Below are 26,131 nucleotides of genomic sequence, written 5' to 3' on the forward strand. Positions count from 1 at the left end.
ATTTCTCTGCAAGGGGGCTCCATCTACAGTTCAGAGTACTTCCATTTGGCTTCTCAGTGGCACCAAAGACCTTCACAAAGAATTTGATCAACCCAGTGTAAAGCTAAGGGAGAAAAAGTATTCATCTACACACTTACGTGGACGACTTGTTGATCAGGTTAAGCTCTGCACGCCTACAAGCTTACAATTCCTGATCAACTTACAGAAAAGTTTTTATAATCCAAACAGTGACTAGAACATCTGCAAGCCCTATTATACACAACACGCGATTTTGTTTCTTCCTAACTGAAGCAGTGGCAAAGAAGAGAAAGGAAATGTCACAAGTGATCATCAAGGCCGGGTATTCACATTTGTGAAACTGATGGTTCTTCTGATTCCGAGTATCGATGCCATCCAGCGAAGTTGACTACATACAAATCTGTTACAGACTTCTGAGACAATTCCAACTACAAAGTATGAACAAGAAAGGTCTTTCCATTCAGTTCCCCCTCATAATAGAAATAATATATTTTTTTAAAAGCCTTGTACGGTGGACAAAGATGACCAGCCTTCTGCAAGGAAAGCAATACTGCGTTCCAGTAATGGAACAGGTTCTACTGACATCAGTCTGTCCGGATGGGGAGCAGCACTTGAAGATCCACCAGTGCAAGGTTGATAGTCCAGCAGTGAGACAAGACCCTCTCCCAACTCACTTGAGCTTTGGACAATTTATCTAGCCCTACTACACTTTAAACCACGAATACTAGATGAATACATTCTAATCAGAACAGACAACATGTTGAACAATTAAGTGGACAGATATTTCACCAGGTGCTTGCATCCCAAAGCCAAAGTAACCGATGCGTTGACATCGCAGTGGCCACACATTCTGCTGTTTGTCTTCCAACCGCTCAAATTCTCCCAAAGCTAATCAGGAAGATCACAGAACAAAAACAAACAAAAAAGCAGAAATCATAGTGGTAGCACCCTACTGGCCCCAGATCCCATGGCTCTCTGCTCTTCAACAGCTGTCAACACTTCCATCACTGACTTCTGCAATATCCCTGGATATGCTCCAGCAATGCCCACTTCTGCATCCACACCTGGAATAGCTACATTTAACCACATGGAGAGTGAGTGAGACTATCTCTCTTGGCTAGGCCATTCTCAAGAAGTAACCAACATGCTACTGGCCTCTAGGAGACAGTCCACTAACAGGATATATAATGCATTATAGAAAGCTTTCACAGGAGATGCGAAAGAAAAAGGGTTAATGTAATGAAACTCAAAACCAGATCCATTCTGTTCTTCCTACAGGTCGATCATGCAAGTGGTCTCAGAGCCTCAACCTTAAGATGTCAGGTCACAGTCTTAACAACAGCGCTGCCACGCTACTAGGATCTGAGTCTGTCCAGACACCTCACATACGTAGCTCCCTCTAGTGTGATACTCTGAAGGACCCACCACAGGTTCACTGATCTCTGACTTGGAAATCGCATACAATTCTATCTGCAGACTCTGCTGTTATCAAACACCCCTTCAAGAGTCTATCAAGGAGATTCCTCTTAAGTGGCTGAGAACTTTGTTCCTTACTGCAGTTACATCTGCAAGAAAGATATCGGAATCGGGCACCCTGTTAATTAGCTCGAGCTATGTATCTTACACAAGGACAAAGTGGTCCTGAGAACAGATCCTACCTTCATACCAAAAGTGATCTCTCCCACAGATCACTGGAATTCTGTCTACTATCAGTTGACCAAATACCTTTCATTCCAAAAAAGAAACGTGGTGTACTCAGGACATAAGACTTATTCTAAAAGCATTTATTTTTAGAACAGAGCAAATCTGGAAAACTACTTCCTTATTTATCTCTGTATCCTCACTGAATAAAGGAATGAGGATATCTAAATCTGCCATTAGCAGTAACCTCAAGGCATGCATCATCAAAGCACAAAAAAATCAAAACTAGACATACCAGCTAGGATTACTGCTCACTCAATACAAAGTGCTGCAACTAGCGCAGCATTTGCCAGACATGCTACAGTTAAGAGATTTGCAAGGCAGCTACTTGGTCATCTGTATCTACCTTTGTTATACACTATAAGCTGAACACTTATGACTAGAGATGGGCACGAACAGCAATATGAACAAAAAAAGCCACGAACAGCCCAATCTGCTGTTCGCGAACAAACTGTTTGTGAGGCCCCATTCTAAACATACAGGTAGTCATTGCAAGCCTTGTTCGTTGCTGTTTGTCAGGCCAGACAGTCTGGCACCTGCAATCAATTCCCTTGGCAATTTAGGCAGGGATTGTCTGAACTCTGTCTGAACTCCTGCTGTTGCCCTGGAAACCCCAATCTAAGCCCAATTTAGCTTGATAGGCAGGTCTTCCTTTCAAATGTGGAGTTCCAAATTTGTTACAAGGGAGCAAAAAGCAGGGGGGAGGGGGGTCTCCCAGCTGTGGCTTAGTTTGCAGACAGTGGAGAGGGAGAAAGACAGCTGCTGTTGGCATTTTGATAGAGTGCATTGGAGATTGAATTTTCTTTGTATGTGGTGGGATAGGAATCTACCCCTTCAGGTTTCAGGGCTGCTGCCAGGCTCTGGGACCAAGCTATTATTTATTATTGGTACCTTTCCTGCTGCCTGCTCAGGTCAGGTTTCTGGGTGCAGTAGGGATCTTGACCAAACTTGGATGATGGCTGAAGGAGAGCCTGCTGGCCCCCACAAACATCCAACTTCGAACATGTTCGTGAACAGGTCATGCTTGTAAGTGTTCGTGAGTCCCTGTTCGTGGATGGCGACGAACATCATGTTCGGGGTTTTTTTTTCTGTTTGTGCCCATCTCTACTTATGACTCAGCTGATGCAGCATTTGGCAGAAGAGTGTTACAAAATATCTTATGGCCAGATGACAATGACCCACCCAGAAGATAGGGGCATTTCTCTGAGAGGTCCCATCAAGATGTCCTCCCCCTCAGAGGGAGAACAGACCATTGGATACTCACCATGAAGGGTCCTTTTCCTCTTGAGGAAAGGAGGACATTTTGCCCCTCCCGAAGTCATTATCTTTTCACTCTCTTCTGCCTGACAAATTCACTTCCTGCCCTGTTTCCCCTTAACATGTTTGTTACTCAACTTTCTCCTTGTTATTCAATTCTAGAGTGTCATATTCATAATTATGATGCTATAACTGCTTTTGGAGTTGCCAAAACTGAAAGGGTGACTCCCACTAGGAAGACAGGAAGTAGAAAACTTGTTCCTGCCTCTCTGAATGGAGGGTGGGAATCACCCATCAAGATGTCCTCCTTTCCTCAGAGGAGAAGGACCCTTCAAGGCGAGTATGCAACAGTCCATCCCCGCCCCCCACTCACAGCTTCCATTCTCCTCCTAACCACCAATAGTGGTTACAGCCACCACCATTTTTACAATCATTGTAGCAGCCCAAAATGCCCTCCAGAGCCCATGGTTTAGCTTTTGCAACATCTGTGCATGAGCAGATACAACTTTTAACTTTGTGAGGGTGTTGTTTATGCAAACTTATTTGGGGGTTTATAGCAAGGTTGTTCTTTTATCTTTTTGGCAGAATCTTAAGGGGCAGCTATGGTTGGTCCTATTGCACAGAGTCAGCTGTTTGCATGGTTCCCATCCCTTAACTATTTGATCTAACAATCAGAAAGATAAACTTCATATCATTGAATTTGAAAAATCTAAAATTCATTTTTTGTCAGGCAGACCTGAAACATGAGCATGCTTTGCACAAATGCTTTTGTTAGCTGTGAAAAGTACTCCTTCTGCAATTTGTTTCTAAGGGAGAAAACCTTGAAAAGGTATAGAAACATTCTTCTCTTTGTAGAAGGGCAAGGTTCATGTCCAATAGCACATGAAGGATCGACTAGGTTTCCAGGGTATGAGCTTTCAAGAGATGAAGCTCCCTTCAGATAAATTTAGAAGTGGAACATTTAGGGCTTTTATCCAGCTAGAAGCTGGAAGGAGTATTTTAAATAAGAGTGTAAGGTAAAATACTACTATAATTTTAATAGAGCAAGAGTATGAAAAACAGAAAATCAGCATCTATAGTAAGAATCCAATATCCTTTCACAGTGAGAGCTGGAAGAATTGCCTTTCCTCAACTTGAACTGGCTTTCTGATGAAGTCACATAGCCATACCAGATTTTATGATGTCATGAAATGCACAACATGATCACTGAACTGCTTGGACCATGACACAGAAAGAAGCAGCTGTTTTTTTAAAAAAACAAAACAAAAAACAAACAAACCAGTGAAACTGAAAAAGCTGTCGGTTGGGGAGCAAACAGCCAACAAAAGAGTGATTGTATAGAAAAGAGCCAAGCAACATTCATGCTCCTCCCTCCAAACTACTATTTTAGTGTTGAAAATGTACACAAGTCAACATCCAATATAGTCATGCCTGGTTGTTTGCTTGTTCAGTCTTTCATCATTTAATTTTTTTTTAATTGAGCTTCTGACAGTTAGAAGCTGTATCAGAGGCAAAAAGTTCAGCCATTGATAGAATATGAAAAGACAGAACTAGAAGAAGGGATGAGTAAAAACAAAATTGAACAAGGACCAGTGTGTGAACAAGGTCTGTATTTTCACTTTAGAGAATGATAGAAAAAAACAAATACTAAAAAGGTTTTTTTTTAAAGGATTAGTCTAAATTAAATTCACATGACTTGAGATGGCACTAAAACAAGGCCTTGGAATTCAACAGGCAAATCCAAGCTGTTCTTTGTCTCATAAAATGGCAGTATTATTTTACATTCTTCACTCTGTCATAGATTAGTATTGTTTGTTTAGATTTATTTGAAATAGTAGTGTAAGTTTACAAGCCCAGTCACATCTTTCTCCTATGTTTAAAATAACCAACAACTTTATGGAAAGTGTCTGTATTGTTAATTATTGTCATTTTATACCTTGAGGAATGTTGCTCTTTGGCCTGTGTGGAATATTCCATCCAGAGTGGTTTCAGATGGGTAGCCATGTTGATCTGCAGTAGAACATCAATTTGAGTCCAGTGGAACCTTAGACTAGCAAGATGTTCAGGTTATAAACTGAGAAAAATCAAAGCTCTCTTTGTCAAAGAGCTTCATCAGATAAGGTGCCCCTGGACTCTAATCTTGCCATCCAAAATGGGAAAGGTGAAGAGGAATAGTCCACAGTGTTGTATCTCTGAAGCAGTAGGACGGTGAAAGATTTGCACTAGCACTGCTCTTGATACTATGTGAGCCCCACGTAGCCAGCCAGTCTTGAATGTAGGGCTTGCTTGTACACCAGTGTATGTGGAAATTGAAACTGGCCTGCAGTCTTGCCCTTGTGCATATCTAGATCTTATGCCTTGGATCCAAAAATAACAAATGTTGTCTTAAAGACACACAAAATGCCAGGTCTACAGTAGTAATTAACATTGATATCAACTTGAGATGCAGTATGCATCTTTGTTTTATTTTGGAAAACTGTCCCAATGTATTCTTGAAAGCTTATGCTACAGTAAAGTTGGTTAGTCTTAAAGGTGCTACTGGACTCTTTTCAATTTAACTGCATATATGTAACTTATAAGTGCCATATCTGTCTTGTTTAGGACACTAGCATGGAAGTTGTTGATCATAGCATGGCCATCCCTTAGTGCAGGGGGCAGAAAGGGAAGAAGGGAATCAACCTCTACCATCCTCTCTTCTCTCCCTGCTTCAAGGTGGGATTTTCAAAGTTTCCCCTCTTCCACCTTTTCACACAGCAGAACCACACCATCTTTTTTCTCCCCTCCAAGATAAAAGTATTTTCCTTCTATTGTAAAAGGGCTAGTGGCCAGAACCTATATGCTTCGAAAATATCATGACTAGTTAAACCGACAGTAGCAATGATCCCTCTTTCAATCTGCAGAGAACTATAGTCTGTCTCTGCCCAAGCGCTGCATGTGAAAAAATAGTTTTTTTTTTTTTTGTAAAATTTTTATTGGGTTAGAACATTAATATTTTTACATTACATTGCATTCAATTATCCCCTAATTTTTCGTTTCTAACCCCCTCCCTTTCCCCCCCTTTTGTTGACTTCCAACAGCTTTCCCACCCTCTGTCCCTTTTCCCTTACTTCTATTAATTTCCTCTATCTAAAACAAATATATATTCTCCATTATATTAAGCAGTACATCTTTAACTCTTTTACTTACTAAACATCCAAACTATACTTCTTTAGATAAACAATTTATCCCATTTTCCAGTTTTGAATATTTCTGTATGTCATAAACCATAAAAATTTCCCACATTTAAATCAAACAATTTGATTTGTTCTCTCTATATTAATCATTTCTTCTTTTTATAGTATTTCTATATAACTCATCACATAGTCAGTCATTTTAACTCTTCTATACATTCAGTTTGGTGCATATAAGTCTTATCAAGTAAAAAAAAAATATTGTTAATTACTCAATCCTCATGTTTAAACCGTTAATTATTCTCTATCAATATTCTATCAATTAACCTTTACATATCTATATATATCTCAATCAATTAATTAATCTAACTGCTTATAAATTCACATTTCTCTTCCTCCCCCGGTAAAGTCACCCCTCTCTTTTATACTTTTATTGTACTTCAGTAGTTCTCAAACTGCCACAGTTTTCCTCCCACCTCCCACTTCTTCTCCAGATATTGTTTCAGCTTCTCCCAGTCTGTGTTAAACTGCCCTGAGTCCAGATCTCTCAGTTTTCTTGTCATCTTGTCCATTTCAGCCATATACAGCAATTTGTAGATCCAATCTTCAATAGTTGGCACTTCTTGTACTTTCCATTTCTGCGCATACAAAAGTCTAGCTGCTGCAGTCATATAAAATATCAACGTCCTATGGTGGGCTGGGATTCCCTCCATTCCCAAGTTTAGCAGCAGGAGTTCTGGGTTCTTATTTATTTGAAACTGTAAAATTTCACTCATTTCTCTTATTATTTCCCCCCAGAACTGCCTAGCTACCTCACACGACCACCACATATGATAGAGGGAGCCCTCATGCTTTCTACATTTCCAGCATTTATTAGAAGTGTTCAAGTTTCCTAGCGCAATCTTCTTTGGTGTCATGTACCAACGATAGATCATTTTGAAAATGTTCTCTTTAATATTAATACATGTCGTTGTCTTCATTGTAGTTTTCCACAAGTATTCCCATGCCTCCATTGTTATTTCTTTATTAAAATTTATAGCCCATTTCACCATTTGTGTTTTAACTGTCTCATCCTCGGTATACCATTTCAACAGTACTTGGTATACCTTGGATATTCTTTTCTTGTCCTCTTTAAAAAGGGTCTGCTCTAGTTCCGAATTCTCTGTTCGTATACCTCCCTTTACAGAGTCCGAGTTATACAAATCTCTGATCTGTCTATACTGGAACCAATCGTAGTTCGGTGATAGTTCCTCTTGCGTCTTTATTCTAAGTTTAGACACTTCAGTTTTAGTTATTTCTTTGTACGTTAAACATTGTTGTTCATTATCAACAGCTCTCGGATCTATCACCTCGTATGGAACCACCCACAAAGGGGTTCCTTCTTGTAGGTAAATTCTGTACTTCTTCCAGATTGTATATAAACTTCTCCTTACAAAATGATGCAGGAACATCGAGTTGACCTTTACTTTGTCATGCCATAGGTATGCGTGCCATCCAAAAAATTTTTTATATCCCTCTAGGGCTAATAGTTTCTTATTCTTTAATGTCATCCACTCTTTTAACCAAACTAGGCAGATTGCATCATGGTAAAGTCTCAGGTTGGGCAGTTGCATTCCGCCTCTTTCCTTTGCATCTTGTAGAACTTTTACTTTCACTCGAGGCTTCTTGCCTGCCCAAACAAAATCTGATATTTTCCTCTGCCATTTTTCAAATTGTTTAGAGTCTCTGATGATTGGTATTGTCTGTAGCAAAAACATTACTCTTGGTAACACATTCATCTTAACTGCTGCAATCCTGCCCAACCATGACAAATTCAGTCTATTCCATTTGATCAAGTCTCTCTCTATCTGAGTCCATAATTTTTCATAATTATTCTTGAACAAATCTATATTTTTTGCAGTCAGCTCAACTCCCAAATATTTCACCTTACTAGTTACTTCACAGTCCGTTGTTTCCATTAACAATTGTTGTTTCTGCTTAGTCATGTTTTTACATAATATCTTTGACTTCTTTTTGTTAATGAAGAAACCTGCCAAGTCACCAAACTCCTTGATCTTGTCTATCACTTTTGGCATGTTCTCCAATGGATCTTCTACAATTAACATTATGTCATCTGCAAATGCTCTAACCTTGTATGAATAGTCCTTTATTTTTATTCCTCGTATTTCCTCGTCTTGTCGTATTTGTATCATCAGAATCTCCAATACTAAAATGAACAACAATGGAGATAACGGGCAACCTTGTCTTGTTCCTTTACTAATCGTCAATTTCTTGGTCAGTTCATCATTCACTACAATTGCTGCAGTCTGGTCTCTATAAATTTCTTTAATTGCTCTGATGAATCTTTCTCCCAATTGTAGCTTTTCCATAGTGGCAAACAAAAAATCCCAGTTTAAATTGTCAAACGCTTTTTCAGCGTCTACAAAGAAGAAACCAACCTCTTTGTCACAACGCTTATCATAATATTCAATAGCATTGATCACTGTCCTTAAATTGTCTCTTATTTGTCTGTCTGGCAAAAAGCCTGCTTGTTCCTCCTCTATGACTTCCGAGAGCCACCCCTTCAGTCTCTCCGCCAATATCTTCGTAAAAATTTTATAATCATTGTTAAGTAGTGATATAGGTCTGTAATTTTTCACGTTAGTCAAATCTTGGCCCTCTTTTGGGATCAATGATATATTCGCTTCGCTCCAAGTGTCTGGAATTCTTTGATCCCTAAAAACTCCGTTCATCACCTCTTTTAGGAATGGTGCCAGTTCGTTGGCCATTGTCTTATAAAATTTAGCCGTAAGTCCATCTGGCCCTGGCGCCTTTCCTAGATTTGCAGATTGTATTGCCTTACTTATTTCCTCATCAGTTACTTCACTATTCAACTTATTTCTCCAAGCTTCCGAGATCTCTGGAAGTTTGGTTTTCTCCAAATATGATGCTATTGATTCTTTGGTTACTTCTTTTTTATTATACAGCTTAGCATAAAATTTATAAAAGGCTCTACTAATGGTAATCTGCTCCAGGTACGTTTTATTTTCTTCACAGATTTTATTTATTATTTTCTTTTCCCTTTTCTTCTTCAATTGCCATGCCAAATATTTCCCAGGTTTATTAGCACCCTCAAAAGCTTTTTGATTCAGTCTTTTAAGGTTCCACTCCAATTCTTTATTACTCATTGCTGTTAACTGTTCTTGAAGAATTTTAATTTCCTGATGTATTTTCTTTTTCCCTGGTCTCTTTTTTAACTGTATTTCTTTGGCCTTTATTTTCTCCTCAATCTCTTGTCTTTTCTCCTCTTTCTTTTTCCTTGCTCTGCCATTTAAGTCCATTAGTATGCCCCTTACAACCGCCTTGTACGCGTCCCAAACTTTACTGGTTGGTACTTCTTTATTCACGTTATATTGTATAAAAAACTTTGTCTCTCTTCTCAATATTTCCATATTTTCACTTTCCTGTAGCAAGTCCTCATTTATTCTCCAGGCTTTCCTTTTTCTCCTTTTTCCAAATTTCCACATAATTGGATTGTGATCTGAGCCTACCATCGGCATTATTTCTACCTCCTTAGTCCATAACGCTAAGTCCTTTGAGGCCCAGATCATATCAATTCTTGATAATGTAAGATGCCTTGCAGAATAAAAAGTAAACTGTTTGGTTTTAGGATATTCTCTCCTCCATACATCTTCGAGAGTCTCTTGTTGAATCAACTCAAAAAAAAGCTTTGGCAATAGTCCTCTTTTCTTTTGTGCTGTTGTAGTCTTTTTATCTAGTTCCAAATCTGTCACTCCATTAAAATCTCCAGCAAGAATTATCTGGTCATATACAAGATCGTCTAAATGCTTCCTTAAATCCTCAAAGAAGCTTTCCTTTGCACCGTTAGGTGCATAAAGTCCGACTACCAACACTCTCTTTAAATTCCAATTACATTCCACCGCTACAAATCTAGCTTCCACATCTCTCATAACAAATTTTGGCTGCAGCTCCTCTTTTATGTACAACACCACTCCTCTTTTTTTCTTGTTAGAGGCCGCTACAAATTCTTTGCCCAATTTTCCAGATTTTAAATATTTTACATCCTGTTTTCTAATATGGGTCTCCTGCAAACAAACAATATCACATTTTTGTTTTAGTAGCCAATGAAAAATATTTTTCCTCTTATTCGGTGAGTTTAGTCCATTTACATTCCAAGATAATACATTACACTCCATATTCATGGTTTTGTTGGTAAGTCTTTTTCATTGTCCTTGATAAATCTCTCCATCTCCCGCTCAGATCTGATGCGTTTTTTTGCCCCTCCAAACTCAAAGGACACTCCTTCCGGTAACTCCCATCTGTATCTGATATTCATGTCCTTCAAAGTTTGAATTAGCACTCTATATTTTTTCCTGTCCAGTAACACTGATCTGGGCAGTTCCTTCATTATGATAATCGTCTTGCCATCAATCTCCAATGGATCTTGAAATTGTTTTGTCACAATCCTCTCTTTCATGTTTCTAGTTGTAAACTGCACAATCACATCCCTTGGTAGTTTCCTCTGGGTTGCAATTCTCGAGTTCACACGGTACGCCACATCTAGGATAGCCACAATTTCCTCCTCCTCCTTCCCCAGGTAATCAGCCAACACCTCAGTCATCTGTTCTTGCGCTGACTTCCCTTCCACTTCTGGCAGACCACGAAAACGAAGCTGCTTCTCCATGTGTTTAGTTTCTGCAACTGACATCCTCCCCTTCACCAGTCTCATCTCTGTTTGTTGCGTTTCTATTAAATTCTCCATCGCGTCTTCTACTGTTTTAACTCTCTGCTGTGTTCCTTGTAATTCACTACTAATCGTTTCCACGCCTTTTTTCACTTCTGACAGCTCCGACTTTACTGTCTGTGTAACTTCTTTGACCTCTTTAATAAGCTCCAATTTCGTGTCCTTAAGTTCTTTCATCATGTCTATAAGCTTTTTGTCCAAATTTTCTATTGCCGATTGCCACTCTTTTTTCGACATCGTGGGGCTTGCTTTAGCTCGCTCCCATGAATCTGCTCTCTTCCTTAGCTCCGTGGCGTATGTTTAAACGTTTTCCTTTTTTTCAAATGTCCCAATCTTTGCCAAAATTAATTTTTTGTATCCAAAATGTCGGGCGTCTTTTCTCTATGGTTTCTCTATGTTATTGTAATCCAAGATGGCCTACTTCCTCTTCCGCTGAAGCCGCGACCCTTCCCTTTTCAAAAATGGCGATTCCCTACTTCCTGTCCGTCGGCAAGGGCCGCTTCCCTCCAGCCACTCTATTGTTGTTACGCACTTCCTGTCTCCCGTCTTCCCACAGCAGGTCTCGCGATGGTGTCTTTTTCCCACAGCTCCAAAACCACAGGTATTCAAAACAATAGTCCGATTTTTGCAATAACTTCTTTAAATTTAGTCTCTTTTAAAATACAACTCCTGCCGAGTCTTCACCTCCTTTTCACTAGTCTGTTGCAGTTTAAAAATCTACTTTCTTTCCTCTCTGTTTTTATCAATCTGTCCCGTTTCAAGAGATAGCGATCTTTACCTTCTCTTCAACTTTCTCGGGTTGTAATCGCTGTTTCGATCTTAAATTCTCCTCTCGACTTCCCTCCCCGATCGAAGCTTGGGTATGTAGGTCTTATGCCAGCCGAATTGGCCCCAGAACTGCCGCAGAGATTATAGCCGACCCGTCGCAAGGTGGGACCTCAAGGATTGGGGGGGAGACTCCTTGAGTAGAGCCCCCCCTCATCCGAGATCTAGCTCACCCTAGGGTCTTGAGCGTTCTTTGCCTGCTCCCCGCCTGAGAGCAGTCGGCCGCGGGTTATTTTCACCCCTCCGGCCGGTTAAAACGGCAGTCCGGTCAGCTCCGCAAATGGAGCTGCGTTAGACCTCCATGAATCCCAAACCGGAAGTCCCCTGAAAAAATAGTTTTATAAGCTTAGTGTAATATTCTATGCAATGTTTGAGGCAGTGTGACAGATTAGAGCTTTGCATCATCCTTTGGTAATTAAACTACAAAGTTCAGGTAATGAGAGATCTGAACAGTACGTATGCTGTAGTTTTCCTTGTCAAAAGGCAACTGTTTTCTGTTTGTATATAGTGCATTGTTGCTAGGATACTTGCCCATTACATTCTCAACACTATTCTGTAATAAAACATTTTATATGTGCAATTGAAACAATATCACTTTCTTTTGTCATCAAAAGACAATTGAAGAAAATAAATGGCATAAAAAATAAACAAGCCATAAACAAAAGCTTTTCATTTGTGTGAAAGAAAACCACACTGTTTGGGAAAGTTTCTGCATTAGTGGAGAGCAGTATCCACCTTGGGCCTTATTGTGCTGAGTCAGCACACACAATGATGGCCTTTGTACCACTCAGCAGTGACGTGGGTGCTGTTAGCTGTGCCACTTCTGTGTTGTTTAAAGAGCATATGATGGGGACAACTGCATTGGCCCTTCCAGCGTAATTATCCCCTATTGTCCTAGATGGCAACAATTGCATGTGGGGCCTAGTCTTTAAATGATACAGCAGCAGCATGGCTAAGTGTCTCCCGTGCTTTCCGTAACATCTGAAGAGCACCAATATGAACCACTCTTTCATTGCATTTTGTGAAGTGGTGGCCGTGTACTTCAGCTTTTTTCTTGTTTTGCCCTCAGGAGCAAACTACGAGTCAGAGTGGCCATGAGTACGTCCTGTGGGTGTTGATGCCGTTTTTAAGCAATTGTAGTTCTTTAAAAATTGCCACTAGGCCCTGATGTGAATCACACATGTGACAGCTCCAGGAGCCCTCCCCCCGCCTCTTCAAGTGCTGAAACAGTAATGGGAGAGGCTGTTTTGGCACCTGAAAAGCCATAGCAAGGGCAGACAAGAGCTCCTGGGGCCACTGTGCCACATGCCAGATTGAGGCCCTGAGGACATTTTTAAAGAACTATAACTGCTTTTAAATTGGCATTGGTGGTCATGGGATTGCCCCTCCGTCACTTGTAGTTTAGTTCTCAGTTGCAGAGAGGCTGTCCTCTTACAGAGTTGTGGTCAGTAAGATGTAGCAGCTGGATTTTCATAAAAGGTCACCTAGGATTCAATAGCAGAAGTTGTTAATGCTGTCGTAGAAAATCTTGGGGAGGCTTTGGATGATAATGGAAGTTTTAAAGTAACTTTAAAGAGAGTTTAGTAATTTTTTTTCATTTATGTATTGATTTTTCTCAATTACCATGTGATAGTAGTGTTGGGGCAGAATCAGTTTAGTATTGCTTTTTTAAAATTAATTTTTCATAAACAAACATAACATATTTAAACCGTGAATGTAGTTAAAATAACAGATTATTAATTTTGTGATAGTACAATATTAGAGATCAGTTCCTGTTAAACTTGATAGATTAGTTATACTAGCAGACAGTATAAAGATTGCTTAGTTTTTCAAAAAATACAAGAAGCCAGATTAAATAACCAAGTAATACAATTAGCAACAGTGCAACATTTAGTAGGTCTTATAAATTTGTGACTATCTCTCTTAAATTAGTAGTCCTATGAAAAAGGAATTTCTACATTCTTACAAAAACCCTAAAAAAAGAAATATATAAAATAACAGTGAAAACTTTACCCCCTACCCACCACCCATCTAAAAGGCTATATAATATTAATAATGATATGTTTATACCTCCCCTCCCCCCTTTTCACCTCACAAAAACTATTGAATTCAAATTAACAACAAATTGCAAGCGATTTACATACCAAATGCTTAACCTAAAAATATGATATATGTACAGCCTCTGAGAGACCCTTTGGGAAGTATCCTCCTTTTGGTGTGTTGAACAAAAGTACAACGTCAAGGGGCTGTCATTGTTGGGAGCAAGAGAAAACTGGCTCCCCCCCCCAAACCTCAATACTGCTGGGTAGCACGAACAGCTTGTTACATTTTAAACTATGATTTCTAAGTTTTGATTATTCCCCCTTCCCCACTTATACAGCTTTTAAGAAAAAAAAATCAGTGTTTCTTGACTCTGAAATGCTTTCCATTTTGTTGCTCAGTTGTTTCTAACTGGAATTTTGCTTCCTTTATGAGGAGTAGGTGGCTGAATGAGTTTTCTTTTTTGTGCAGATTTTGATAGGTCAGTTGATGTAATGTCCAGTTTCTGCAGTAAAGCTTATCCTGATTCATGGTCTGATGCATAAAGACGTTTGTATTTAAATTGGACACAAAGTGTGGAATATTTGATCCATTTATATTTTATTTTTGCTGCACATAATACATCGGTAGTCAGTTTGAGATCTCTTCTCTCGTTTAATATCTCCTTGGGAAGATCTGTAAAAATCTGGATTTGGGCTTCATTACACTTAAGCATTTTTTGTTCTCTTGCAATCTCCAGAATGCTTTTTTTTGTTTCCCAATCTGGGAACGTAGCTGTAATATCCCTTGGAGTTTTCCTGTTTGCTTTTAGGGGTCCCACCCAGTAAGCTTTGGAAATTACTGGAGTGCTTTTGTTTGGCTGCAAAAAACTGGCTAGCCATTTAGCTAGAAACGAAGATAGATTTAGTTTTGATGTAAATTCCTCATTCACTCCCCTAAATTTACGATTCTCCTGGCGCACTATTAATTCCAGGCTTATAATTCTTTCATGCATCTCTTCTTTCTCTTGTTGCATAGTGCATATTTCAGATTGCAAAGAGTTATAAATACCTAGTGCATTATCAGTCTTTTGAATAACATTATTCATTTTTACTTGAAGGTCAGCTATCTGATCAAAGAGTGGCTTTATAAGATCTGTCATTTTATTTAAGATAGTAAGTTCCATGCTTGCAAACAAAGTTGCTAGATCAGAGTCAGGAGGGGTATTCATTAAAGCTCATACCTCGTTTCCCATCAGCTGCATTGCTTGCTCAGCCGGGGTTGGAGGGAAAAGGTCCTGCGAACACTTTGCAGCTGTGCTGTTTTGCTTTTTAGTCTTCTCATTGTGCTTCCCCATGTCAGGGTGATTTAAATTAAGATAAGATGTGGATTTTAGAGGAATTTGGAGCAGGGTGGGACGGAGCTCAGCTCTCAGGCATCCATCTTCTCAGACGTTGATGCCACGCCCCCCACTTTAGTATTGCTAATGAGAGAACCACTGTCTGGATTAGAATAAGACCAACAAATGCACTGTAAGAAGACTTGTACGCAATCAGGTTTTTTTGCATATAAAACATTTTATAACTTTGAATTTACAGTTGTACAAGTGAGAACTTGTTGGGGGCATCTCATTCCCCTTCCCCTACTATTTCCTCTTCCCTTAAAGCCCCCATAGACTTTCCCCTTTTCCACTTCCTTCACTCCTTCCCATGCACCAGCCAACCTGTTCAGATTCCCTTCTTCCTTCCCTTAGCAGCCTCTTCCTGGGAAAACTGTATCTCAGTTGTGCAGTGCTATCCACCAAACTGGACCAGTTGCACAGTGGTGGATCCACAAGGCCTTATAGGAGGGTACCTCGCTTTCCCGTGTAATCCCACCCACATTATTTCCTCCTTCCCTTCTTCTGGCAACCCGCATATCTTCACCTTTCCCTACTTCCTTCTCTCCTTCCCACCCATCAGGCAGCCTACTTTTTATCTGCCTCCCACTTTCAGCTATATTTATTTTCAGCCATATTTATTATTTATTTCATTTATACCTCACTTTTCTCCACAATGTGGACCCAAACAGTTTACATCATTTTTCTTTCCTCCATTATATCCTCACAATAACTCCTTGAGGTAGGCTAGGTTAAGTGTGTGTGACTGGCCCAAGGTCACTCAGCAAGCTTTCATGGCAAAATGGGTCTCCCAGATCCTAGTCTGAAGATTTATAACCACAACACCACACTGGCTTTCAGGGGAGGGGGCTTGCTGTTGAACAGTAGCGAGCAGCCAGGCCTAGGTGAGTGATGCAAGTCACATGGTAGCAAGGTGCTTGGTGGTTGCTGGCATGCGTGGTCCCTTCTTCTTGCTTTTTACTGAAAGAAACCAAGGCTTGAAGGCTGGCAATACTCATGTGGTTGCCTAGCAACAGCCACTAAGAGAACATTTGTTTCTTGAAGGTACAAGTACTGTTTCTGATATTGGAAAGGGGTATGTAGAAAACTACCTTAGTTTCCTCATCTATAACTCCATATCCACTCATAGATGTTGATCTTATATTTAACTTAGTTTTGTGAGTATTTGTTGCTGAAGTTCCTTGGAAACCAGATTGACATAGAGACCTCATTTTAATGGTACTGTTCAAAGCTCCAGCAAGAAACTCTCACTGTGTTCCATCTAAGAATCTTATAACCTCCACTAAGGAGACAACTAAGAGGTGATATGATAACCATCTTCAAGTACTTGAAGGGCTGTCATATAGAGGAGAGCGCGGAGTTGTTTTCCATTGCCCCAGAAGGTCAGACCAGAACCACGGGTTGAAATTAAAATAGTTTTCAGCTAAACGTCAGGAAGACCTTCCTGAAAGTTAGAGCAGTCCCTCAGTGGAACAGGCTTCCTCGGGAAGTGGTGGGCTCTCCTTCCTTGGAGGTTTTTAAGCAGAGGCTAGATGGCCATCTGACAGCAATGCGTATTCTGTGAACCTAAGCAGATCATGAGAGGGAAGGCAGGAAGGGTTACAATCAGCTTAGTTCTCGTGGCCCCTTCTTACATGCCCAGGGTAAGGCCGATCGCTACCTTGGAGTCAGGTAGCAGTTTTCCCCAGGCCAATTTGGCTAGGGATCCTGATGGTGTTTTGTCATCTTCTGGGCATGGAGCAGGGGTCATTGGGAGTTTGTGGGCAGGGCCGGCGCCACCATTGAGGCGGGTGCTGTGGGTGCTGAGGCGGTGAAGGCGCTGGAGGGTGTGCCGGGGTGGAGGCGCATGCCACGGACCTGGCGTGCCTGGCCCACAGCTGCTGCAGCCAGCCAACCCCGCGGTGCCACCACAAGCCAGCCAACCACCACAAACACGCCGCCGCCATCATAAACACACGCCCCCGGCCGGGTGCAGCAGCCGCGGGCCAGGCACGGCAGGCGTCCAGGCATGCGGAATCTCCCCAGCCATCCGCCGCACCCAACTGGGAGCACGGGCAGCCTCAGTGTGCCGTCCCAGCCACCCGCCAGCCAATGGGGCTGGCTTGTTGCGTGATAACATCATCACGCTGTGACATCTTCACACAGTCTGGGGCATGCGCACACACTATGTGCACGCACAAATAGGGGCAGCCGTGGGCGCCAGAAACCCTGGCGCTGCCCCTGTGTGTGGGGGGGAGGTAGTTGTGAATTTCCTGCTTTGTCCAGGGGATTGGACTAGATGACTCTGGAGGTGCCTTCCAACTCTATGATTCTAAGTGAATAGGGTGAAAAATAAAAATAGTCATTGACTTGGATCCACTGAAAAATTTCCATGGACAGAAGGGGGAGGGGGGTTGTACGGATTCCTCCTGCTACTGCAGAGTTCTTATCTCTCCCCCCACAATGTTCCTAGCCCCCCGGAATAGCATTTCTGGGGGCATTTGGCCTGCAGTGGGAAGGTGACGAAAGTTGCACTTTACTGATGGAAATCCATTCCATCTGCAGAAACCCTCTAGTGTATATACATTGTTATATTAATTCTCAAAATGAATCCTGATTAACACAGCCTAAAAAGCTTCTAGCTTTCCTCCGCTACACTTTATGGTCCTTCACACTACAGTGGATGCTTCTCTGATAGACATCTTACAAAGTGTTTTTCTGATCATATAGGGGGCTGTAATAGGGAGCCAGAAATGCCTTGGTGCACGCGCAGCCATAGTATAAACTGAACCCAACATCCCACTAATCACCCAATATCCCACTTCTATGTTCGCTGAAGCTTAGAATACCACAGTTTAGTAGCCTGTGCTTGAGGGGAAGTGAGTTAAAATCATTGGGAGAATCACGGTTTAGAGGAGTCCAGCAGAGGTGGTGCACCAAAACACAGCTTTGGTGATGCTAGCTGTTTTGAGATTATTTTGGATAAAGTTAGCAAAGGAAATTCTTTGAGTCTGCACTAATGAGGTCTGCTGGAAGGAATTATTTTTGTTTCACCTCCCCTTCTGTGTTAGTTGTCATGAATTTAATATAATGCTGGGTTTTTTTAACTTTTCACAGAACACACATCTCAGCCTTCTCCCAAGACAACATTTATGAAGTCCAGCCTCCTAAAGTTGACAGAAAATCTGTTGAAATCTTTCATGCCCACATCCAGGCGGGCAAGGGCATCATGCAGCCCCTGGGAAAAGAAGACATCCTCATGTACCGAGAATACATTAGAAACAGATATATGTAAAAACCGTCTATGTTCAACTTTGTTCCAGAAGTGTCCTGAAAGAGGTCACCATGTGTGTCTCTTAGGCATAGTTTTTTGGTCATGTTTGATGGCATTATCTAAATAGCTGCAATACTCAAAAGGAATTTTCGTTTGTTAAGATTTGTGGAAGCTAAACAAAAAAACCTACCTTTGGAATTTAAAAAGTAGACATTGACAGGGTTTGTAAATTGTTCCTATAAATTGTGCTGTTTAATTATGTGTATTGCTTTTCTCAGCATATTGAGATAAGAAGAAATGTTCCCAGTGCAATAGAGCCAATGGAAACTTTTGGGAATGCTTTTTGCCTCCTTGAGCTTGTCAAAATATTTATTGTGTGCCCCACAAATCATGTATAGTTCAGTTAATGTGTTTTGAAAGAAAATGTCAAATATTAGATGCATCTGTTGAAAATGGTTGTTGAGCAAGATCTGAAGTTAATTTTTTATATTGTGATTTAAAAAAAAATAGCCGAAAATGAAGAAATGCCAACAAATTTTCTGAGAATTCGATACTGTAGTTGGGTTTTGTTGCCTGTTGCTCTTCTGTGGGCAGAATCCCAATAGCATCTACAGAAACATTATGGTGTGTTCTAAAGTCATTTCTAGAATGTCCCTATAAGAATTGAATATCATTAAATTTTTATTTGATAAAATAGAGATGTAGTTTGCTGTTAGTTAATAAAGAGAACATACCATAAATGTGGAATGCTGCATTTATATACTTAGGGCTGTAATTCTGGGATGGTAATACTTTATTACCAAGAATTGTAAGTTACACATAAAGAGTGCAGTTATGGGATCAGTAATAGTGGGATTCAGCAATATATACTGCCTGGTTGGAGAAGAAATCAGTTTTATTCTGTAGCTACCCTATTCATTGGTACACAATGGATGTGTTGCCTCTGACAAACATGCCTTGTTTTGACATTCAGGTGTCATCTCAATTGGTCAAATTGGTCTAATTTCAATCTGTGAAAGCTCAGCCTTTTTGAGGAAATTCTCTTTTACTAAATATAGACTTTTATTGCTGTGAGAATCCTCTTGTCCTTACAAGATAATCACATAAGTCATCTTGGCACATAGGACAGCCAGGGCAAAAAAAAGAAGTTGGGAGAGCTGGAGTGCCAATCCCACTTCTGCTATCTGCACTGTAGTAAGTAGCTTCCTGTCCAGTGTCAAGTGAATTCCAAGACAGTAGTCATGTGCACACTGATCAGTCAGTCAGGTCTGGAGCCTTGTGCTCAGGGCCAGCAGCTTCTAATCTAGGCAAACAGAAGCTGCCCAGCAGCAAACATCTGGCACTGCAAGATCTGGCCATGTGCAGTACTTGCTTTACACACATTCCACATTCCAGATAGGATAGCATTTATGATTCTTCAAACCTCCATAAAATCTACTTAGTTTATTCTAAAGACTGCAAATCTTACTCCCATTCCATTTTAAATAAACAGTTCATTTTTTTAAAGCATGTAACATTATTTTGGGTGTAAAAAGCTCTTGTTGCTCAGCAAACATTTGCTCTTTGTAGAGTGCAAGAAAGAACAGAGTACTTTTAAGAAACACACATGTTCCAATTCATTCCTATCTAAGGTCACAATTTCTTTGTACAGCCACATCTAGTTTCAGTAGACTTAAGACTCAAATTCCATTTGTATGGGAGTGATTATCTATTAATGGATGGAAAAAGAAACACTTACTGTACTGTAATACTCTAATTGCCCTGTATTTGTTGTAAATGCTATCTGAAACTTTAAAATGTGAATTGTCATATGTAGTTTGATTCTAGCAGCTGACCTTACTGCCTTTTTTTTACATTAAATGCATAAATGTAGATAATTTAATAGATTTGCCAGTCCAAGAAAAAATAATAAATTGATAGAAAATGCTTGTAAAAAGGAAACTGATGTTGTTTTTAAATAAATATATTTGGCGAAAGGTTTTTCAGATTTAATTCTGTGTTAATTCTGTGTTGAGAAATTTCCTGTGGCATGTTGGTAGCATGCTATCTTTTGTGTTTGATTTAGGCTATGGTAGTGTAAGCACATTGGGAATCAATGGTTTACATTAGGGATGTTGCGAATTTTGCCATGAACACATTCAACTGTTGAGTGTGCCATGTTCAAAGATGGTGATCATATGTAAGCAAATAGCTTGATCTGTTCAGTTTGTGCCAAGGAGCTGGTTTGCACTGGTTTTTCCCAAAATGACACATGCGCAAAGATTCTGCCTATTCAAACTGATCAGTGGCTATTACCATCACTGACTACTTAGACAAACACTAAAAGGTAGGATTTTATTAAAACACAGCATTTATTGATGACTAATTTATATGATTTATGAGTGATCTAATGGTCTTTTTAATCAATTGCATGCTGAGTGGAGCAGTTACATAGCAAGGAGAGAGGGGCAGTACTCAGTCAGAATTTGAAGGGAACAAAAATAATAAATTGTGATGGTTTAGAGGCCTCACTAAAATGTGTTGTAACTTTTTGTAGCTCATATATGAGGATTCATTATACATCTGCTAGTACTTGGTTGAAAATGGGAACCAGTCAGAAGCACTTTTGTATCAAGAGAGCAGGAAATTATTCATACAGGTAGATATAAGGAATTACTGTAATGTACATACATTGTAGATTCTTACTTTAAAATGTAATGAGGACCATTATTCTAAAAAATTATGCCTCCACTTTTAGGAAACAAACATTGTCCCATTGAAAGAAATGTAATTTATGAATCCAGAGGAGTTAGCCGTGTTAGACTGTAGTAGCAAAATCAAAAAGAGTCCAGTAGCACCTTTAAGACTAACCAATTTTATTGTAGCATAAGCTTTCGAGAATCACAGTTCTCTTCGTCAGATGCAATTGGTCCTAAAAGAGTCCTACTTAACTCTCAGAAGAATGCAGTACAGTACTAGTTCAAGCTAATAAAACTGGAATCTACAGAGAGCATAATGACAGGAAGCAGTGGGGTTTATGGACCTGTTTTATCACAGCCACATTCATCCACTACAGGGTCATGAGTACAGTTCTTGAAAGGGTTTTAACATGAAAATTTAAGATCATAGGAATTGCTATTGGTGATATTAACCACTGCTAGCAACTGAAATGAATACCTTTAGGCCTTATAATGGCTTGCCAGCTTTATGAGTATTTATTGTCATATTTTGCCCTAGCAAATTGAATATAACTCAGCTTACTTCATTTGGCCAAGTGATCGTCAATTCTACTTAACTGTATTTGGGAAGAGGAAGACTTCTGGCCACAATGATCTCTAATGTCATTATGAATTCCCAGCTGCTATCTGTGCAGTAGATTGTTTAATCAGGCAATTATCATTTTACCAGCACTGGCCAGTTCTTGCCCCAGTAATTAACTTTTATGTTGAAGCTGCTACTAAGCAGCAGTTCTGTAGAGGTGCTTTCTTGACTTATTTAAGCAATTGCTACATCCCTAAAGTATGAATTTGAATTTTTATGGTGAAATATGAATTTTCATGGTGAAGTACAGTCGTTACTCTGAAAATCTCAAGTAGCTCTTGTTGAATTCAAGTTACTGGAAATCTGTTTTCTGCCACTTAGTGCTGTTGGTTGCTGTGATATTACAGAAGGATGCTGCAGCCTTTGGCAAGGCAGTTTAAGTACTAAAAATGACTAGGAAGTTCTTAGAATGTGAATTCTAAGGTGCATGAACAACTTTTGGTAAATTAACTACATAATCCTATGCAGTATTATTCTCATCTAAACCCACTTACTCTATACTTACTAGTGATGAATGGGAAATGTTCCTTATTCTGAACTAGAACCTTTACTCGTAACTGCCAGGAAGAAGGAAGACAGAAACAGGTGGACATACTAGTACCTCCGTCACAGTTACTCTTCAGAGAAATTCTGCAGTTACTCTTCAATGGAACTCTGCTTACATTGAGATTTGGATCTGATGGACATTTTCTCTATAGATTGCATTGTGAACCTTTGACTCTTGTATATTTTGCTGCTCTAGGCATGGTCACTTTATATATTGTTGTGGTCACACTATAACGGTTATTTATTGTTATGTATTGTACATTTGCATTGTGCACTTTATTGTATATACAAGGACTTCATTGTTGCCTTACAGCGACTCTTTGATATTTCGATGTTTAGATGACTTCTTGTGCCTTAGAGTTCTTTTTGGCGGCTGCTATTGTGTAATGTACAAAAATTGGATATTATGAAGATATGAGTGTACACTTTTTTTGAATTAATTTATTCATTTCATCAATCTTCATTGGTGTTGTAATTACGTGGTCACGGTGCTCTTTGAGCTTGTTCTTTGGACACTGATTTTGATAGGCTTAGACTGGAGTAATACTGCATGGAATTGCACTGTACATCACCCAAATATTGACTAGAGACAACCTTTAAGGGTGCAGATTGGGTGAGTAGTTTCAGAATCTTTCAGTGGAAGTAGATGTGTGTACTTACAACCCATGGTATGCAATGGTTTCCTTTTCTGACTGTGACAGAAAAGTGAACTATTAGAACAGACCTATCCACTGCTCTGTCTATTGTTTGAACAACTTAATCTCAACTTGTAATTTTATGTCCTGAATAGGGGTGTGCAAGGAAAAAACTTTCGGCTTTCTTGTTTCGGGATTACCCGAAACAAGATTCTCTACCGGCATTAGCCGAATGCCGAAACAAGAATCTCTTTCGGGATTCGGGATTCGGCATTATTTCGGCATTCTTTCGGGATTCTTTCGGGTTATTTTGCTGGGAAAATGCCTCCGTCTTTCAGGACGCCTGGAGGAGGCATTTTCCCACCAAATAAGCCCAAAATTGGTGGGGACCTTCCTCTAACCCTTCTCTAACACCCACCCAAGTTTCAGACAGATTGGACTTTGGGGGGCCATGTTATGGCCCCCCAAAGCAGGTCCCCCCATCCTCCCATAAAGGAGCATCTTCTTCATTATTTCCTATGGGGAAAAAATGAAGAAGCAGGCTTCCTTTGCCAGGGGTGGCATTTTGCATGCAAAATGCCCCCCAGCCCTCAGGGGCCCTTCTCCCACCCCTCCTCCCACCCCCCACCGAGGCTCAGCCTGCTCCCACTTGGGGGGGCCATTTCATGGCCTCCCCAAGTAGGTGCTCTAATCTCTACCACTGACAGCTGGGGGAGGCTTGTGTTGCCAGGGGTGGCATTTTGCATGCAAAATGCCCCCCAACCCTCTGGGGCCCTTCTCCCACCCCTCCTCCCACCCCCCACCAAGGCTCAGCCTGCTCCCACTTGGGGGGGCCATTTCATGGCCTCCCCAAGTAGGTGCTCTCAGCCCCTAAAGTCCACCCTTCACAGCCCCACACAAACCCAATTCCCCCCCAGCTGCCACACACAGACCCAAATCCCCCCAGTAGCCCCTCACAGACCCAAATCAACCCCCACCTGCCCCACACCCACCATAACCCCAGGAACAGGCTGGCCTGCCCTCCCCTTTTGGGAACCCCTAAACTCTCTTTCCCAGGGCAGTTCTGCACAGACAAGGGGTGCCACAATGGTGGCAGTGCCAAATCGTCCCTGGGAAAGAGCACCTGCCCTGGCACACAGACAACCACCCCCCTGACCCCCCCACCACCCGCAGAGAAGGCTGGCCAGCCTGCCCCATTGTTCCCTATGCTGGGAACCAACCTCCCATCAAAGAAGGGAACACAGACACACAATCATTAAGTTTAAAAAACCTTTATTTTCTCATTTTCAAATTACAAGTGGTCAACAAATCACAACATATTACACTTATTGTCCCTCATAGCACAACACAACACAATTAACTACACATCAGAGAATCTTAAACACATTTTTTTTTTGAAATGGACAAACAGTAAAGTTTTGAACATTACAACAGGTCACATAGTGAGCGGGCACAACAGGGCATGGAAACAGAAGATGATCATAATAACTACCAGCCTAATACAACTCTCCCTCCATAAAACGACTTAATGGGGGGGAACCACTGCAACAAAATCCCCCCCCCAACCCTCTGGGGCCCTTCTCCCACCCTTCCTCCCATCCCCCCACCAAGGCTCAGCCTGCTCCCACTTGGGGGGGCCATTTCATGGCCTCCCCAAGTAGGTGCTCTGCTCTCATCTCTACCACTGACAGCTGGGAGAGGCTTGTCTTGCCAGGGGTGGCATTTTGCATGCCAAATGCCACCCTCACCCTCAGGGGCCCTTCTCCCACCCTTCCCCCCACCCCCCACCACATGCATTCCTTGACAATCAAGAAATCTGGAGTTAAATATAATGTGCATGTAAGTCCCTCAAAGACAGAAGCAATATGACCCATTTGATTTCCACAACCTCAGACACAATTAGGGATCCGTTTCCCCTTGGTGGGGGATCCCCCACTCTCACCTATCACCCCGAAGGGGGAAAGTCAGTGAATGAGCCTTCAAGGTACGCTCCAGGGGCTGCTGCCGTGATGTCACTGATGTCATCTGGCTGCCCTGAGAGTATGCCTGTGCTTTGCAGTGGGCTGATTTGGGCCCTGCAGGCCAAAGCAGGATCCCTTGTGGCCCAAATCTGCCTGCTGTGAATTGTGCGTGCTCCCCAGCCTTGTGTGATGATCACATCACTTCCTAGAACAGACATCATCATGCCAGAGCATTGCCATTAAATGATCATGCGTGTGTGAACAGACCCTATGTATCCTGTAGGCTTCAGTGATGGCATAGTAATGTTTTCACTCACATTATAGAGAGAGAGAGAGAGAGAGAGAAGGGGGGGAGGCACTGAAGCTAGATTATTTCTTCTATTTTACTGTCCCCTTCCAAAGCCAGGGTGGCATTGGCACAATGCCCCCCTCCCCCCGGCCAGAGCCTTAGTACCAGTATGCATTGACAGGCCCATGCATCATAGTCCTTTTTGAGACCCAGCCAAGTTGTGTGCCTTTTGGAGAAAAATGTTCAAGTTGCTGGTGGGGGTATGAACAATTTTTAGATATCCACTGTAGTGCAATGGCTAGAGAGTTGGTCTAGAATCTGGCAGACTCTGATTCTGTGCCTTGTAGGCTTGATGGATGTTCTTGGCTCAGCCTAAGTAAACAATTGTGTTGTGTTTTCCAGAGGCAGTCTAGGTGATTTTGGGGCCCTGGACAAATGTTCTTGACGGGGCCCCAGAACCAGTGCCGCCCCACCACTGGCTCCTTGCCAAGGCCAAGCAATTTGGCAACCTAGGCCCCAGATAGAGTGGGCAGGAGTGCGTTGTTTCCTTCCTCCCCCCCCCTCCACCCCCTCATACAACTAAGAAGGCCATCGGTGGAGTCACTCCAATGTGAGGCATGGAGCAGCTGTCTATTGTTAGCCTGGTTGTGATGAGGGTGAAACAAATCAAGGGAGAACAGCAATGTGTAAACCACTCTAGGTTCCCATGGGGGAGAAAACCGGGGCATAAGATAAACCTTTAATTTGGTGGGGAGGGGGTATATACATTTTATGTGTATGTGTCTGTATGTTTTATGCATTCAAATCACTTGTGGTGTACTTTAGAATTATATTGAGCTCCACAGTATCCCAAAAACCTTGTCCATGTATTGCAAACCGAAGTCAATCTACCACATCTAGGGTATTCTTCTTTTCCCTACTGCCTTCAATTTTTCTTAGCATTATTGTCTTTTCTGGTGAACCTTGTCTTCTCATGATGTGACATAAGCACTATCATCAATTGATATCTTCAAG

General features: G+C 41.2%; 1 protein-coding gene across 1 annotated transcript in view; it reads left to right on the forward strand.

Annotated features, from left to right (window-relative positions):
- FIG4 (FIG4 phosphoinositide 5-phosphatase) overlaps positions 1-20,353 on the forward strand; it is a 139,038-nt gene extending 118,685 nt beyond the window's left edge. The window contains exon 23 of the mRNA XM_054995992.1: positions 18,230-20,353. Within this exon, the coding sequence (XP_054851967.1) occupies positions 18,230-18,407 (178 nt within the window). The 3' untranslated portion in view covers positions 18,408-20,353. The remainder of the gene's footprint in view (positions 1-18,229) is intronic.
- Positions 20,354-26,131: the final 5,778 nt, after the last annotated feature.

The sequence above is a fragment of the Eublepharis macularius genome, chromosome 1 (genome assembly GCF_028583425.1).
Source record: "Eublepharis macularius isolate TG4126 chromosome 1, MPM_Emac_v1.0, whole genome shotgun sequence".
Lineage (NCBI taxonomy): Eukaryota > Metazoa > Chordata > Lepidosauria > Squamata > Eublepharidae > Eublepharis > Eublepharis macularius.